General features: G+C 41.3%; 1 protein-coding gene across 1 annotated transcript in view; it reads left to right on the top strand.

Annotated features, from left to right (window-relative positions):
- The window catches only part of LOC140377171 (zeta-sarcoglycan-like), a 352,061-nt gene that overhangs the window by 176,879 nt on the left and 158,318 nt on the right, over window positions 1-16,864 (top strand). Inside the window, exon 2 of the mRNA XM_072462496.1 lies at window positions 2,136-2,345. Coding sequence (XP_072318597.1) covers window positions 2,136-2,345 — 210 coding nt within the window. The remainder of the gene's footprint in view (window positions 1-2,135; window positions 2,346-16,864) is intronic.

Raw genomic sequence — 16,864 nt, 5'->3', positions numbered from 1 at the left:
GATTTGCTGCGTGTCTTCCCCTCTCTCTCATTCCCCATTTCACCCTGTCCTCTCCTGTCTAATAAAACCTACAGGCAACAAAATCTTGCCGACATAATGTGGCATTCAGAATACAAAAAGCAAGTTCAAATAAATGCTGCATTTTAAAGGAAGCGATAAGTGTGAATGGGAACATATACATCCTCTTTAGATCACTTCCTATCCTTGAAAACCCCTCGTGAAAGCTGCACTGAGAGTTTTTCCTTGTTTTATAGTATGTATAATAGAATAAGACCTTGGACTGCGAGTTACTGGACCCTGTGGACACACTTATCAAAGGTAGGGTTGCAATCTTTCCCCCCAAAATCCAATAAACTCCCAGACTTCAGCTCTGCATTGTGGCTTTATGCACACCAAGCAAGGGGTCAGCAATTTTTTTTTTTAAGCTTTGTCAGTGTCATCTTGCGCAACTATACTGAGAAACTCCTGCAGAAAGAAACAAATTAAATAAAAAGCCTTAACAATCAGTGAGTGTTAAGGTCGTGCAGTCTCAGCAAATAAAGCCATAATGTGAACGAGAGTGAAGGGCCGATAAAGAGGGAACAGGGTGCACGAGGCAGATAGGGAGTGAATTAGGGAGTGCAGAAAGAAGTGCAGGGAAAAGGAGAGGTAGATAGAATGGGAGTGATAGCCGGAGATGGTGGGCGAAGATGGACAGATAGAGTAGTGCCTTTTGGCTCGTGTCCGTATCCGCAGCTACCAATGACTCTCCGGCTCGTGCAAACATGAGTCCACCGCTGCTGCTTATCTGGCCTCTTTCTGTCTCTTTCAATTGCATCTGTCACTACTTGACGATGCACACTCCACTTCACCGCTTCAGCCACATCTGCTTTTATCACTGTTTGGTCAGTCCCTTTCGGCACTTTCCTGCAGCATCACCTCACTCTAACTCCTCTTTATCATTCGCTTAATCTTGTTCTCGGTTTCCCTGTCAGGCTGTTGTGCAAAATTACCTTTCTTATCATGGTCACTGGCTAACACTCCCGATTTTCAGGTTGTGGGTTTAATAATTAATAATGTAGTTTGAAGAGTTTGCAAAAGTTGTCTCCTGGCACTCTTTCCTCATTAGGCCTTAGTTATTTTATTACTTGGTTTACGGATTTTTAAATGAAATATATTGAACACTGAACGCGCGCTCTCGCCGGAACTGCGCAGGGGCGGAGCTGCTCCGCCACGTTTCACGCGCTCTTATCTTTTGACTAAATACCGCTTTTTATATTTCATTTAATAATTTGTGTTGTCAGCGGTACTTTATAAAAAAACATATATATAATTAATTGTATTTATATTGTATAAATCAATAATCTAAGTGCGGCGGATCCGTAAACCAAGTAATAAAATAACTACGGCCTTACCAAAGGAAATGTAGGTGAAATTAAAATGCCCCTAAAGAGTAAGTTTAATGAATTGTTTGATGATTGTGTCTCTTTGTGTCAGAACCACAAAGTGACCACTGCCGTGGCTAAATACCCTCATTATTGTCTATGTCAAATGTGAAACTCTTGGGTTTATGCAGAACGCTGTTGCATTGCGAGTACATTTGCAAGTTGCCATTAGCTTTGTAAATAAAATCTGCTCTTCCACTCAGGATATTCTTGCATTAAATGAACTGTTCTTGAACCACACATCGAGCTCGTGAAGGAACAGATGAGACACTGCATTGAATACATCACAATAGTTTACCTATTGAATGACCCCATGGGGAACAAATAGTGTAGTATTATTATTATTCATATATTAGTACCGTATTTTTCAGACTTTTTTTTTTCAGTTTTGGCCCGGGTGCGACTTATATTTATACTCATATGATAGAAGAAAAAACGTATACTCCGGAGCAACTTACATGTGGTATCATTTGTTATTTTCACACTTGCAACCGCATTTCATACTCCAGTGCGACTTATATGTGTTTTTTTCCTCTCTTATTATGCATTTTTTGGCGACTTATACTCCGGTGTGACTTGTTATTTTCTTCTCTTATTATGCATTTTTTGGCTGGTGCGACTTATACTCCAGTGCGACTTATAGTCCGGAAAATAAGTTTTAATTTTTTTTTTTATATATAATTGACATTGAACCAAACTTTTTCTTCACAGATGACACAGGAGCAGTACATCCTTGCAGCGCAGTCCAACCCCCTCCATCAGCGGGGGGCGTCGATGTGCGGGACGCAGGTGTACCCCACAGTGGGCATCTACGGCTGGAGGAAAAGGTGCTTGTATTTCTTCATCCTGCTCCTCCTCGTCACCATGATCGTCAACCTGGCCCTCACCATCTGGATCCTCAAAGTCATGAACTTCACGCCGGTAAGAAGGCCGTGTTTGAGTGTGTCCAGGGGCGTGCTGTAAAAGTGTCACTCTAAAATACGGCTCCTGTTTATGTTGGGTTTTATGTGAGAAAGATGTGCGATGTGCTTTAAGAGGCTCTCAGCTGCAATGCAACATGGGAGACATGATTAAAAACACAGCGGTTGTGGGGAGTGTGTGGGTGTGTGTAAACGGGGCACAAATTGAATAAAAGCTTTTTCCCAGGGTGTGAAGATTCCTATGTTTTTATATTTACCACAACATGTTACAAAGCCAAGCCCCTTTGATCCTAATTTATGAATTTTGAATACACAGTGAAAGTTCTAGTAACTTCTGGCTGGTGGGTCTCTAATTAAAAAAAAAAGGTTGAGATGATTTAAGGGAGATAATCTGAACTCTCAATGTTGTTTTGGATGTTAAAATATAATCTATAGATATTTATAATGATCTATAGACAGAATGTATAGAATCGATTGCACAATACACCCCCACAAACATGAACTATTACGTGAACCATGACTTTTTATTCATGTTAAGATGGTGACAGTTGACCAATGAATATCCATGTCTAATACCTGCTCGGCCGAAGTGTGATGATGGCATTTCTTTCAAGAGGAAAACCCTGTAAGTGGTCGCTATCTGACTAAATGTGCACGAGTTCTAAGTAGAGTCAGAAATTGCTATTTTGACACTGGGTTTTGAAGCTCAGACTGTCCCTTTCCATCTCCCGTTTAGAAGAAAAATATTGCAAGTAATTTGTTTTCTCATTTCAAGTCTTTGGGATGCTGCAGCGCGGTTACTTTTGGAGATTTTGACTGCCTTCCCATTTTCTATTCTGTCTGATTACCACCGCTGCTTTTTAGAAGAGTGTTTTGCAAAAGGCAGACTTAGAGAACCGCAGATAAATACTGTCGACTGGAATGAGTGAGGGAATGAACCACCTGGGAAGAGGTATTTTCAAAGGAGAGACAGAGACTCTAGGACTGTTGCTTAAGGTATGCATTACTTCAAACGGATGAAGTAATGCATACCTCAATTATTCAGTGTTCTGCAGCTAAATGTGTTTAGCTGCAGAACACTGAATATTTGCATTATTAAATTGTATTTTATAACATATTCTTTTACTTGGTCCAATCAGAGAACTCTATCCTAGTCTTAACATCGTGTTGCATTAAACTGTAAATGGTGTAAAAATGCAGGATTAAAATATGTGTTGTATTTCCTCACTTAGATTAGCAACAGACATGATCAAGTACTGCAATATATTCCTTTGATTTTAAGAAAGTACAGTTTTTCTAAATAGCAACAAATGAAACAGTAACTGTAACTAAATACAGTTACTCAAACAAGTGTTGTTTAAATAGATTGTGTTCACGTTCTATGTCTAAGTATATGGGAGATTTAATGTTTTTGAAAGAAATGTCCAAAGCAGAAATCCACAGGGGCTGAACTTAATCATTATTTGTTCAAATCAAATCAAATCAATTTATTTTTGTAAGGCCCAAAATCACAACAACAGTTGCCTCTGAGGGCCACAGGGAGAAATGAATCAACAATGTCTGTGGTGGCGATGAAGTCAGACAATGTCTGTGGTGGCGATGAAGTCAGACAATGTCTGTGGTGGCGAGGGACGATGTCCCAGGGTCCTCTGTCCTTAGACTCTCCTTCTCGGCCAGGAAAAACTACAAAAAAACCTCTTTGGGAAAAAAGCGTAGAAACCTGGAGGAGTTCCAGTGAAGGAGAACCCATTTGTTTGGGATTGAATGCACAAAACTGCAATATTAATCGCATGGTTTAAAGTCTTTTGCACTGACTACAATCACGTTTTTGGAGTTGAACAATGACACCACTTTCACATGAACACAACCTGTTTAGGCTACGTATTTTTGACATATGCATGTATTTACTTCCCAACAATGAGTATACTTTTATGCCACTACCACTGATATGGCAAGTAGACAAACAAAAATGCTTATCTCGATATACATTCTCTATAGAGTATTTGCCTCGTTTCCTCCTCACACAATTACGCCTTCATGTAATGTATATTCTCTGGGACTAGACATTACATTGTGGACAGCACTTTTTTATATTTATATATTAAAAAAGGTTGTTCATCAAAATATTACTTCCTAATCAGTGTAATTATCTGAAAGGGGAGTACACAATTCATTGACTGACAAAGAATGATTTTTTGTGGTTTAATAAACAAAACTATCAAACTATTAATTACACATTTGGATACACAGGCTATGTCTGGGCTCAACTTAGTTAAAAGAAATGCAGGTATTGAAACTTAAGTTTGGATGAATTCTAGAATGATCTAACTGACTTTAATGCCACACTGCAAGTTTCAGCCAGTCTTTGAATCAGGTCTTACGTGTTCAAGGGAAGGCTCAGATGTATCAAGACCTCCCTCGAGCTCCTTGGGCCCTTAGAGCTGTCGGTGGCGCTGATCTTTGAGCAGGGTTTTTAGCCTTTGAACATTTTTGACGAGTCTGAAAATGCATTAGTCCAGGGGTGTTTCAGGAGACATTTTTGCTATCCGCCTTTGTCCAGGAGCATAGAAGCCCAAAGCATGAGGCGGGAGGGGTCGCCTCTGATGGGGAAGGGGCCCCTGGGGTCACTTTTGTCAGGGTCCAGGGCAAGAGAATGAGTGAGGGGGCACAGTGGTCTTTTTATCTGACCTGAGGTGTGGCTTAAAGTGGAAGTGACTTTAAAACTGTCTTTGCCTCTCAGTCAATCTTATTGTTCTAATTTGGAAAATATTTACTCAAACCAGTAAAATGACATGTACATAACAAAATACTGCAACATTGTCAATGATGCACACATCAATAGCAGGTAATGAGAAAGTGCATTGAATATGACATAAACATATGTAAAACACAGTTCTTAAGGCAAACTAAACTCAAGCATGATTTAGTGGCATGTTTAGATCACACAGTTCACATTAAGTCAGTTTAGATGTGAAATAAAGTCATTAAGGACTTTAAAGCGGATGTGGTTACAGTGGACGATTCCACTTCTCCACATGGGGTCAGGTCTGGAACCATTTGGTGTCATCTGTGTTCTTTATCAGAGCGGTTGACTCAAGGGGGACGGGGGGGACGGGGACGGGGGTCCATAGGGGATCGGTAACATTCCTCGGTCCATCCAACATTTTGCTTTGTTCTGCAACAGTGTCTTGAGTTTCACCATTATCTTGAAATATGAAAAGGTAATGTCTTTTAAAGGTCTTTTGGGGTGTATTATGTCCTCCACATGTTTGTTCAATCATAATTTAAATACCTCAGAAAAACTAGGCTCTACCACAACATTACATTAACATTTCCAATATGGCCAAATGCATGTCAAAATGATTTGATAAATCGTAAAATGTTGACATGACATTCTATGCCAAGGGCCTCTGTCACTCACTGACACATTCAATATGCAAAATGGCTCAAGTGTGTACTGGCCAGCGCTGGGAATGAGCGGTTACAACACGACAGGATATTTCAGATTAAACTCGGAGTAAAAGCATCTCAGGCGATCTTTGTTGGTTAGCAGCAGTTTTTGAAGGCTGAATCCTCTCTGCTCTTTACGATGCACATCTCTTCCTGAGCTGGTTAATGCTCTCATATAGTTTCCCCTACAGCGCCTCGAGGCTCAAGGACAGTGCTGTGATCCTACTGTGTACATGCACATGTGGAGAGACTGACCCTCACAAAGCTCCCGCGAAGCAGCCCACGTCAAGCCTTATGTTTCAATAAAAAGCAAGAGGATAGAAGCGGGGCAGAGAAGATAGAGCTAGAGCCTGTGCCTGAGGGAAGCAGCAGCAGCAGCTTTAAAGAGCTGCTCGCATGTCTGAGGCGCCGCCCAGACTGGTATGAGCTAAACACAGCAGAGGTAAAAGGAATCATTCTTTGTACACGCAGCAAGAAAAGGAATGCAGCTGGAGAACAGAGAGATGAGGCAGTTTAGATTTTCTGAATCACACAAAATGTAAACATTAAAATGGTTATCATGGATGGTTAAATAAAGAATAAAGTGGTTGGCAAATGACCGTTCAAACTTTACTTTATGTTGAAGAAAAACACTGAGCATATTCTTTGATAAAATGTATACTTATTAAATACATTTGGATGAGGAGCATTTATCAAGAAAAAAACAAAAACTAAATAAATGTCCCTTTTTGAAATAAATGACGTCGTGATTGTTCTCTTCTGACTTGCTATCATTAGTGTATTTATATGTTACACAGTGTCCCTCATTAAGCTTGTTTTTGGCCTTTTAAAATGTCTGCTAAAACTATAAAAGACAATTAATCAAGATAATGGGTCATCATTTTGCCAATGTGACCACAATTAAATGATGATTTTTCTGTTCTGTGATTGGGAAGGTGTTGTATTTTTAAAGCATAAATATGGAGCTGATAAGTTTAGAGCGTTTGGTCGCAGTAGCTTAATCTACATTGAAGGAACCAGGAAAAACATTGTAAACATCAGTGTATTCAAAGAGAAACAGGAGAGTTTTGCGTCGCTTAGGGGGGCACTGTTTTCAAAAGTTCGCAAGATGCAAAAGACATTGGAGGAAGGGTTGATCTGGTTCAGTAAGCATCTGTCTGTGCAGAGGAAGGAGCTTGTGTGAACATTCATGCAGAACTGTGCTCTGGGGAATGTGCCGGCTTTTTACAAAAACAGTCACCACATACAATTAAGTATGTTAGTGTGCTACTTTCATATCAATTTGGTTTATTTTCTGATAAGATGGATTTGTGACGTATTGAGAAATGATCCAATTCAAGTCTAGATACATCATCCAAAAATCTTCTTCTTAAATGTGCCTTAAGAGTGTTAAGACTTGTTACATCAGTGCAGCCACACTTAATACTGTCAAAAATCTCACGTCAAATTAGCATTTCAAGGCATATTAACAGCAAGGCTTCACTGTTAAGTAGCAAATTAAGTGTAAACCTAGAGTGAAAAGAAATGGAAACGTAGGAATGCTGCTGTTCATTCAAATGCGGATGTTTCAACCAGAGAGATGTTAAGTATCCGTAATCAATAGGCAATTAGCATAATTGGGCTTTGGGGTAGATAATTTGGCCAAATTAATAGAGACAATCTGCTTTTAAAGAGTAGATACAAATCTCCACAGTGGAATCTTAAGTTTGACATGGTTAAATCTATTTCTACTAATTCTTTTGCTAATTGACCACAATTTGCGGCACGATGGGTGAATAACTAGCAACAGAAGGTTGCAGGTTCGACTCCCAGGCTGGACTGGGCCTTTCTATGCAGCATTTACATGTTCTTATGGGTTTTCTCTGGGCACTGACCATCCACCCATGCACCAGACAGGTCAAATTCAAATGGGTCAAATGCAGAACATGAATTTCCTGGAATTAAGAAAGTGTAAGCTAGCCATATGTGTAGTTATCTTAACTTATTAATAACTCAGCCTACTATTGTTGTATGTCGGGTAGCTTATCCCAGACACTAAGTGGTGAACACTGGGCAAATATCAGGTAAGAACCAACTGAGATCAAGACCTCTTTTTCAAGGGTTACATGGGTTTAAGTGAAGAAATATAGCAGCACACAAATTATAAAAACATTTACACAATTACATAAAAAACAAACATAATTCATAGTGACAAGTAGACAATTTATGTAGCAAATCAGTTTTCATGTACTGAGCAAAAAAAAAACTTTCTGGAAGTTTAAAAATTGTCATTCTGTAAAGTTGTTTTGGGAATAAGACTCTTCTTCTTCTTGTCATTGTCATCAGTTTAATCATGTCTGCAGTATAATAAAGGCCTGTGTGTGTGTGTGTGTGTTGTGTGTGTGTGTGTGTGTGTTGTGTGTGTGTGTGTTGTGTGTGTGTGTGTGTGTGTGTGTGTCTGTGTGTGTGTTGTGTGTGTGTGTGTGTGTGTGTGTGTTGTGTGTGTGTGCGTGTGTGTGTCTGTGTGTGTGTTGTGTGTGTGTGTGTGTGTGTCTGTGTGTGTGTTATGTGTGTGTGTGTGTGTTGTGTGTGTGTGCGTGCGTGCGTGTGTGTGCGTGGGTGTGTGTTGAGTGAAAGTAATGCAATTATTTAGCCATTGTTCATGCTGATTTGTGTGTGTGGCTGTGTGTGTCCTCCTGCGGGTCCTCTTGGGTTTTCACTGCAGAGAAATTCAATTTGACTTGTCACTCACCAATCAGCCGGCCTAATTCTTGCCTGGGACCAGAGCGGAGCTGTGCCGGTGCCAGCCGGGTGTATATTTGCATGAAGATCAGACTGTGTGGTTTGTCTAAAGTGTGTTTGCATTCCTAATAAATCCATGCACAATGTTGTATAATCTGTTAACTACATCAGCTGCTCGTGAGGTTAGGACATTTTTGAACCCGTGTAAAAGTAACATCCAGGGCCGGCCCAGCCTATAAGCAAACTAAGCAGCCGCGTAGGGCCCCGAGGCGTTAATAGGGCCCCCAATCTGGCAACCCGTCTTATGAGAAGCGCAAGCGCAGCGTGCGCCACTAGTGTAGTAGCGCTGCTGGCGCGGCAGCGCACACAGCGGGAACATATAACGCACAAACCGCATTTATTTGTAATGACAATCTGGCAACCGAGACACCAAACCTGCGCTGATTGGGTAACTTCATTGTGCGCGAGGAGAACGAGAGCAAAACATAAACACAACAGAACGTGGTCCCTGCGTGGTCATCATGTCCAGAGGAAGATGCCGAAAAACGAAAGAAGAAACTTCTTGACGATGTAAAGAAACTGCAAACTCAACAACACTCTCCAGGTATTGAACTTCTCTTACAAAGAGACGGTTAATGCTGCTGTTTGAAACAACACGATTCTGTCACTTTAGTTCGCTCAGGCTGGAGGCGACGAAAGCTCTGCCCCGCGCACAATATATGTCTGAATGAAAGATAATAAGCTTAACATTTACACCAGCCCGTGTTAGCTTAGGAGGTGGCCTCTATGCCCGGGTCACTAAGAGGCGGTGATCCGGTCCGGACGAGCGCCGTCTCGTCCAGAACCTCTGACGTGAAACTTTGGAGTGAACAGTGTGCGGCCCCTGTCCCGGGCCCCTGTCCCGGGCCCCTGTCCCGGGCCCCTGTCCCGGGCCCCTGTCCCGGGCCCCTGTGCAGCCTCAGTCAGAGATGAGCGGGTTTGAGTTTGCGTCTCTCTCTCTCACATCACCATGTGTGAGATCAATCGTGACTCGTGATGTCTGTTTTACTTTGACTTCTTAAAGTGCAATAAGAGGAATGTAAAGGTGCAGGAGTCCAGTGTGTGATGTTCTGATCAGAACAAACATTTATATTGTAATTCACTTTTAATAGAGCAATAAAACATTTCAATTTATTTAAAAAGCATCATTAGACTATTTGTTATAAATTATAATAAATTGATAGTGAAAAATAACCAGACATATTATGATTACGTCTGTTATAGAATAATACTATATATTTTTATACAAAAGTGGCAAAGTTGCAGAAACACAGTCTCTTCACAAGAGCGAGGTTTGGACCTTCACTTCTAGTTCTGTTCATTCTCTGGGAATAATATGTTTGCACCGTTTTATCAGTGTTAATTGTTAATCAAGCAATGCTTATGCCATTTGTTGACTTGTTTTGTCACTTTGGCAAGAAGGAAAAGTTGGGAGCTGTAAAAGATAAATTAGTAAGGATAACTATTACTTTTACATTTTCAGTTAAAATGAATCAATTTGACCATAATTATTTTTCATAGCCAATATTGTATTGAGTAATTAAGTACACTAATGTATTAATAACTGGCTTTAATCATTTTCTCCTGGCACAGTTTCATCACGACATCATTTTATAGCATTACAACCTCAACATTTTACTCTTACTTTAGCCGGCTGGACCACATTAAAATGCACCAGAATACACGAAAAAGGTCTGAAAATCTCTGGGGGAGGGCCCCCAGACCCCCCTGTTTATTAATATAAACTGCTAATGTGGCTGTAGACCCTTAACGCCCAAAAACATATCTGGGACGTGTGTTATTTGTACAGGGAGTAGAGGTGATGTCAGCGGAATACCAAGTTGCATTGTGGGATTTAAGTTATCAATATTTGAGTTTGTGAGGTGCTGAGAATAAACTAACTGGCAAACATATGCCCTGGAGTTTTGGTGCGCTTTGTTTGCGTTGAAGAAAGTTCCCATATGTGAATTGTTCACTGACAATGGCAATAAAACTGATTCTGATGACGTGGTGAGGGGCCCCCAAAAATGTTTTCGCTTAGGGCCCCCTGAAGGCTTGGGCCGGCCCTGGTAACATCTAATGCGTTGGACAGAAGTGAATGTTGCATTATATCAGAACAAAACAGGACCACGGCAGATTCAGGTTGACATTTAATGAGTTAAAATGATGATGCCAGTTTTGGACATAAACACTGGACCTACAGTATACTTTTAATGATGTTATACTGAGAATGGCACAATTGTGTGTGGGTTAAGGCACTGTAGGTGCATCGGAAACAAATCCTAAAATTTGATTTATCGATTTGAAACTTCTTGTGTAGTTTACTCCCTTTATAAATGAGGCAGTGTTTGTAAGAAAATGACAAAAATGTACACATTTGGAATGTCAAAATTTGAAAAAACGGATAAAGCCGAGTTTAAATTCCATGGTTTATTATGTTGTCATGTTAGATAAAAACAAAAAGACTTTTTTTTTTCTTCTTATTTAGTATTTGAGTAAACTAGATCTTACTGAAAATTGAAAAAAAAAAAAAATGAAGAGTCTTTCTTTCACTACAATTTCCAATACAAATCTATGGATGCAAGTTGATTAAATTAAACAATAAAATACTGTCAAGTGCAGATTGCACAAATGTGTTGTTTCCAAGTAAAAGCTTATGTTGAGGGAGCAAACCAACCAAAAAACTGAAAATTGAAAAGAAAATGGTTTTGCCTGCAATGTCAGTGTCTCGCTTGTGTTTGACAAAATGTACGTCAAATGAATAAGTTGGTGGTCAAAGACAGTAGCGATGTAAAGATGCTTCCTTACAGATAGATCCCTGAATGTGCTGCCCCACCTCGCATGAATTACAGTGTGTCCTAAAGCCGATAAAAACAACAATTGGAGAAGCAGTAAAGGCAGCGTTAATTAGAAACTGTGTTATGGCAACGTAAAATGAAGCTGACAGAAGCAAATACTGCAGGGATGATGGGGGCTAATCCAATCTGGGTTATAGTTTGCAAAATCTGTTCCCTGGCTCTATTCTCCTTCTGCTACCTTATGGTGACATTTTGGCATACATGTGATTCTACCTGCTGCAGTTTCCCCTATGGCTGTGCGCTTGCAGCTCTACCACCTGCCTGCTGCCTCGCTCTTGTTGACCTTTGACCTTAAGCACTTGTAAAAAATCTACTCTCATGTGTTAAGACTCAGGCATTCACCTTGCCGTGGCCTGTATGCTAATTAGCTAATGAGATCTGTGCACTTGATTCTATTTGTAGATGACAGACCATGAATGACTTTGTACAATAGACAGAGATTAGAGTATTTTGTGTGTGTCTGTGTGTGTGCGTGTGCGTGCGCGTGCGCGTGTGCGTGTGCGTGCGTGTAATATGGGGCAATGGTGAGTGTGGTTTGTTTTTTTTGTCCGGGATTGTGACGGTTTCCATTTTAGAGTTTCTGGTGAGAATTTGAATGTGTACAGTTTAGCCCGCAAGATCTTGAGATAGAGTCAAAATAAATACATTTATAATGCTTGCATCGCGTGCACACTGTCTGCTTCTATAATGAATGCTTGTGAACATGACCAGTGAAAAGATCAATTCCAACTTGCTAAATTGAGGAGGGGGGGGCGTGGGACATTAAAACACTACTTGGTTTTGCAGTGTGAGAAGCAGGTATCCCAGTATTAAGCTAAAGTAAAAGTACTGAAGTAAAAGTAAGTACCCATTTGAATATGTACTTTTAGGGTGAAACGTATTTCTCACAGATCTTGAAATTGAGTCAAAAGTAGATCTTGATAAAACATGCAGATTTTAAGTCAATAACTTTTTCGATTAACACATTTTTTCTGGTATTCTTTATTTAGGTTTTGGTCATAAACATGCTTAAAAAAAGGAAACCATACTTGTCATTTTCTGTCCAGTTGAAGCAGACAGTATTATCTGCTCTCACATATTGAGTAAAACGCATCCAATGCAAAATGTAAAATTATAAATCAGTTCAAATATTTTAAAAGAATGTTTTCATACAATGTTAAGCTGAAGGAAGAGGATGAGATTGAGGAGTGTTTCATATGGAGTGCTGTTTAACCAGACTAAAGAAAGAAGTTGAAGATTTGTACAGACCGAAAAAGTGCAGTGCCTTTACTTTTGTTACTTTCCACCTCTGGTTTAGTCATCTGAATAATTACTCTCTGCCGTGAAAAAGAAAAAAATAGCAAATATCACCGTGTTGTGTGTGTGTGTGTGTGTGTGTGTGCGTGCACGTGCTGTGTGTGTGTGTGTAAATTCCATTTGTTCGTCCTGATTTCCATATTTGTACTGAAACCCTCTCAAAGTGACACTGTCTCTACACTTCTCGTTCCATTAAAAAGCCTCTCTCCTCTATGAACACCATATCACACCATATATTAGAGAATATGAAGCAGTGGTGGGCAGCACACACACAGAGACACACAGAGTGATGTATGGGAGACGACACCAGTGATGGGATCCTCTGTGTGCCTGGAAGACCGGTGCTGTTTAAATGGAGTGTCCTGTCTCCATCTCTCTCCTCCCTCTCCTTCTCTCTTCTTCTTCCCTCCTCTTTCCCCTTCTCTCTCTCTGTCCTGTGGTGCCAGGTAGGTCCCCAGGGGTTTGTTTCTTCCACACAGTCACAGTGGAAGTGAGAGGATGATGGTGGCACTCACACAGACTGCCAGTGTGTGAAATATAAGATAAGATAAGATAAGATATTCCTTTATTGTCCCACATGGGGAAATTTCATTGGTGCAACGCAGGTAGATACAGAGGTAGATACAGAAGAACAGAACACTTATAGGAAGTCTGAAAAACACTTTCAGTAGAAGATCTCCTATAAATAAATAAAAACTCCCATAGACAAATAAACAAATAAATAAATACCATTGCATGTGATCCCGACAGTAATTGCACATGAATATGTGTCACGACAGCACATAGATTGCACATGAATTTCACAGTAATTGCACATGAATTGCACATGAATTCCAACAGCAATTCCAAATATGACAGAATTGCACATCAGTATTAGGTTAGGTCAGTATTGCGAGTGTTCAGTACTAATAGTTTTTGTTATAAAGTCTGACAGCAGCAGGAAGGAAAGACCTACGGAACCTTTCCTTCACACATCGAGGGTGGATCAGTCTCTCACTGAAGCTGCTCTCCAGAGAGGACAGAGTGTCCTGCAGGGGGTGACACTCATGGTCCAGCATAGCTGTGAATCTAGCCAGGACCCTCCTGTCCCCCACCTCCTGCACCGAGTCCAGAGCACAGCCCAGGACGGAGCTGGACTTCTTGATGACTCTGTCCAGCCTCTTCCTCTACCTCTCTGTGATGCAGCTCTTTCCAGATACACTCATTTATCCAAGCGTCACGGCTCTCACATCGGAGCTGAAAATGTGCCATTAGAAACTGATTATGGCTTTTCTGGTGTAAGAACTTCTTTTAGTGCAAAATGAAAGACTAAAGTGTAATGAAGACAGATGCGCTCATGTTATATTTCAGAATGCATGTGGCTCTGCTGGTGATGCTTATAGGCATTGAGAATGGGGGTTATAAGGGTCAGCTCATCTGGACAAGATCTTTCTAAAGTGTCTTCTCGTCCTCGCCGTGATTATCTCCTGGTACTCTGCTCTTCATCCCTCCATCCACAGAAGTGTCTAGTTTATAGTGTTAGGGATATAGGCCCCAGCAACCTGTGACCTTTATATGGATCAGCCCTATTCTATATAGGACTCTAGTTTCACTGTAATCCTTTTATGCTTGCTTTTACTGCATGTATGATTTACATCCCAACTTCTTAACGTGAAGCTATAGTCACAAAAGACAATGTCAGCTTTTGGGGCATGCAACCGTTAATTTTGACCTTAGAAAATCTGAACAGTTGGCAACTCATTGACAAACCATGAACACAGATTTTAGTAGCGTTTTATTATACTATTAAACAGGTCATATATTATTCTTTTGAATCAAATCCAACATACGAGGACAACAGTGTGTCCTGCGTTAAACATGAGTTCACTGCCGGAAAGTGCTTGTAATTGAACTGTCATAAAAATCTAAATTGTTAAGTGAATCATAACTCAAGCAAAGTGTATGGCTCTGTTAGGGGGCGGATGGAAGTCCATATAGAGAGTGCCTAGAAAGCACTTATAAGGGTGTTAAAGCCACAGCAAGTGTCCATTCCTGCTGTCCTCAGCTCCTGGTCTAGACCGGCCCCTGTCATTACAGTCCCTTCACCTACAGTTCATGGGCGGGCACACATCTTTCTCCTTCTGTTGCAAACAGTGCTGACCTCAGGTATAATGAGGGAGTCCAGCATAAAATACTCTGTCCTAAACATTACTGTGCTAGTGGAGGCAGTGGTTAATGTGACGTATCCATCAGGCTGAGAGTGCTGACACATCGGGCCAATGGCCACACCAACACATGCACACAGAGCACACAGAACACACAGAACACACAGAGCACGCAGAGCACACATGCACACATGTACACATGCACACAGAACACACAGAGCACACAGAGCACACAGAGCACGCAGAGCACACATGCACACATGTACACAGAGCACACATGCACACATGTACACAGAGCACACAGAGCACACAGAGCACGCAGAGCACACTAGCACACATGTACACAGAGCACACAGAACACACAGAGCACACAGAGCACGCAGAGCACACATGCACATATGCACATAGAGCACACAGAGCACACATGCACACATGCACACAGAGCACACATGCACACAGAGCACACAGAGCACACATGCACACAGAGCACACATGCACACAGAGCACACATGCACACATGCACACAGAGCACACAGAGCACGCAGAGCACATAGAGCACACAGAGCACACATGCACACAGAGCACACATGCACACATGCACACATGCACACAGAGCACACAGAGCACATAGAGCACACAGAGCACACATGCACACAGAGCACACAGAGCACACATGCACACATGTACACAGAGCACACAGAGCACACAGAGCACACATGCACACAGAGCACACAGAGCACACAGAGCACACAGAGCACACAGAGCACACAGAGCACACAGAGCACACAGAGCACACAGAGCACACATGCACACAGAGCACACAGAGCACACATGCACACATGTACACAGAGCACACAGAGCACACAGAGCACACATGCACACAGAGCACACATGCACACAGAGCACACAGAGCACACAGAGCACACAGAGCACACAGAGCACACAGAGCACACAGAGCACACAGATCACACAGAGCACACAGAGCACACAGAGCACACAGAGCACACAGAGCACACAGATCACACAGAGCACACATGCACACAGAGCACACATGCACACAGAGCACACATGTACACATGCACACAGAGCACACAGAGCACACAGATCACACAGAGCACACATGCACACAGAGCACACATGCACACATGCACACAGAGCACACATGCACACATGCACACATGCACACAGAGCACACAGAGCACACATGCACACATGCACACAGAGCACACATGCACACATGCACACAGAGCACACATGTACACAGAGCACACATGCACACAGAGCACACATGCACACATGCACACAGAGCACACAGAGCACACAGAGCACACAGAGCACACAGAGCACACAGAGCACACAGAGCACACAGACTCAAGAGAAGGTATACTCTCTACTATCCAAATATTAAAATCTACAAGATAGGAATGAACGGTGAAAAAAGGAAGTATTTACACACACATCACTAGAATTCATATGCTTGTCTTTTTTGTCCACTAGCGCAGCTTTAAAATTGCTATTTTTGTCAGAAATGTAAGATTGACGAGTTTAAAAAGATAAAATATTTAGTAATCAAGATGAAAGCAGTGTTTAGAGATCAGATTTTTTTACAATACACTTTCTGAGGAGGAAAACAAAATGTACAAATTGTGTCAAAAAGTGTATTACATACTATTATTGTATGCTTAAATTTGTGGTTGACGGTGGGAACCACATTTTAGTATAAATTGTATGCCAATTTGTTACATTAATCGTTCATTGCTCTAATGTATGCTTCATGCTGACTCATTTTTTCAGGGGAAGCTAGACACAGCTAAAACGATAACAAGCAATCAGCAGAGTCGGGACACACACTCCAAACACACGGAGCAGGGCTTTTACATAGACCAATGGCTGCAGTGAAAATATGTCTGTATTTCATGATGATGCATCCATTCCAAATTTAGCAGAAAATACTTTGTAGAAGTGTGCAGCTACACAAACGGTTGTATACCATCTTAGCGCCTGTGTTTCCT

This window comes from Eucyclogobius newberryi, unplaced genomic scaffold, assembly GCF_026437365.1.
Source record: "Eucyclogobius newberryi isolate DKJ021-1_F unplaced genomic scaffold, fEucNew1.0.hap1 SCAF_4, whole genome shotgun sequence".
In the NCBI taxonomy this organism is placed as follows: domain Eukaryota; kingdom Metazoa; phylum Chordata; class Actinopteri; order Gobiiformes; family Gobiidae; genus Eucyclogobius; species Eucyclogobius newberryi.
The sequence above is the reverse complement of the archived record's forward strand: the minus strand, read 5'-3'. Positions and strand labels throughout refer to the sequence as shown.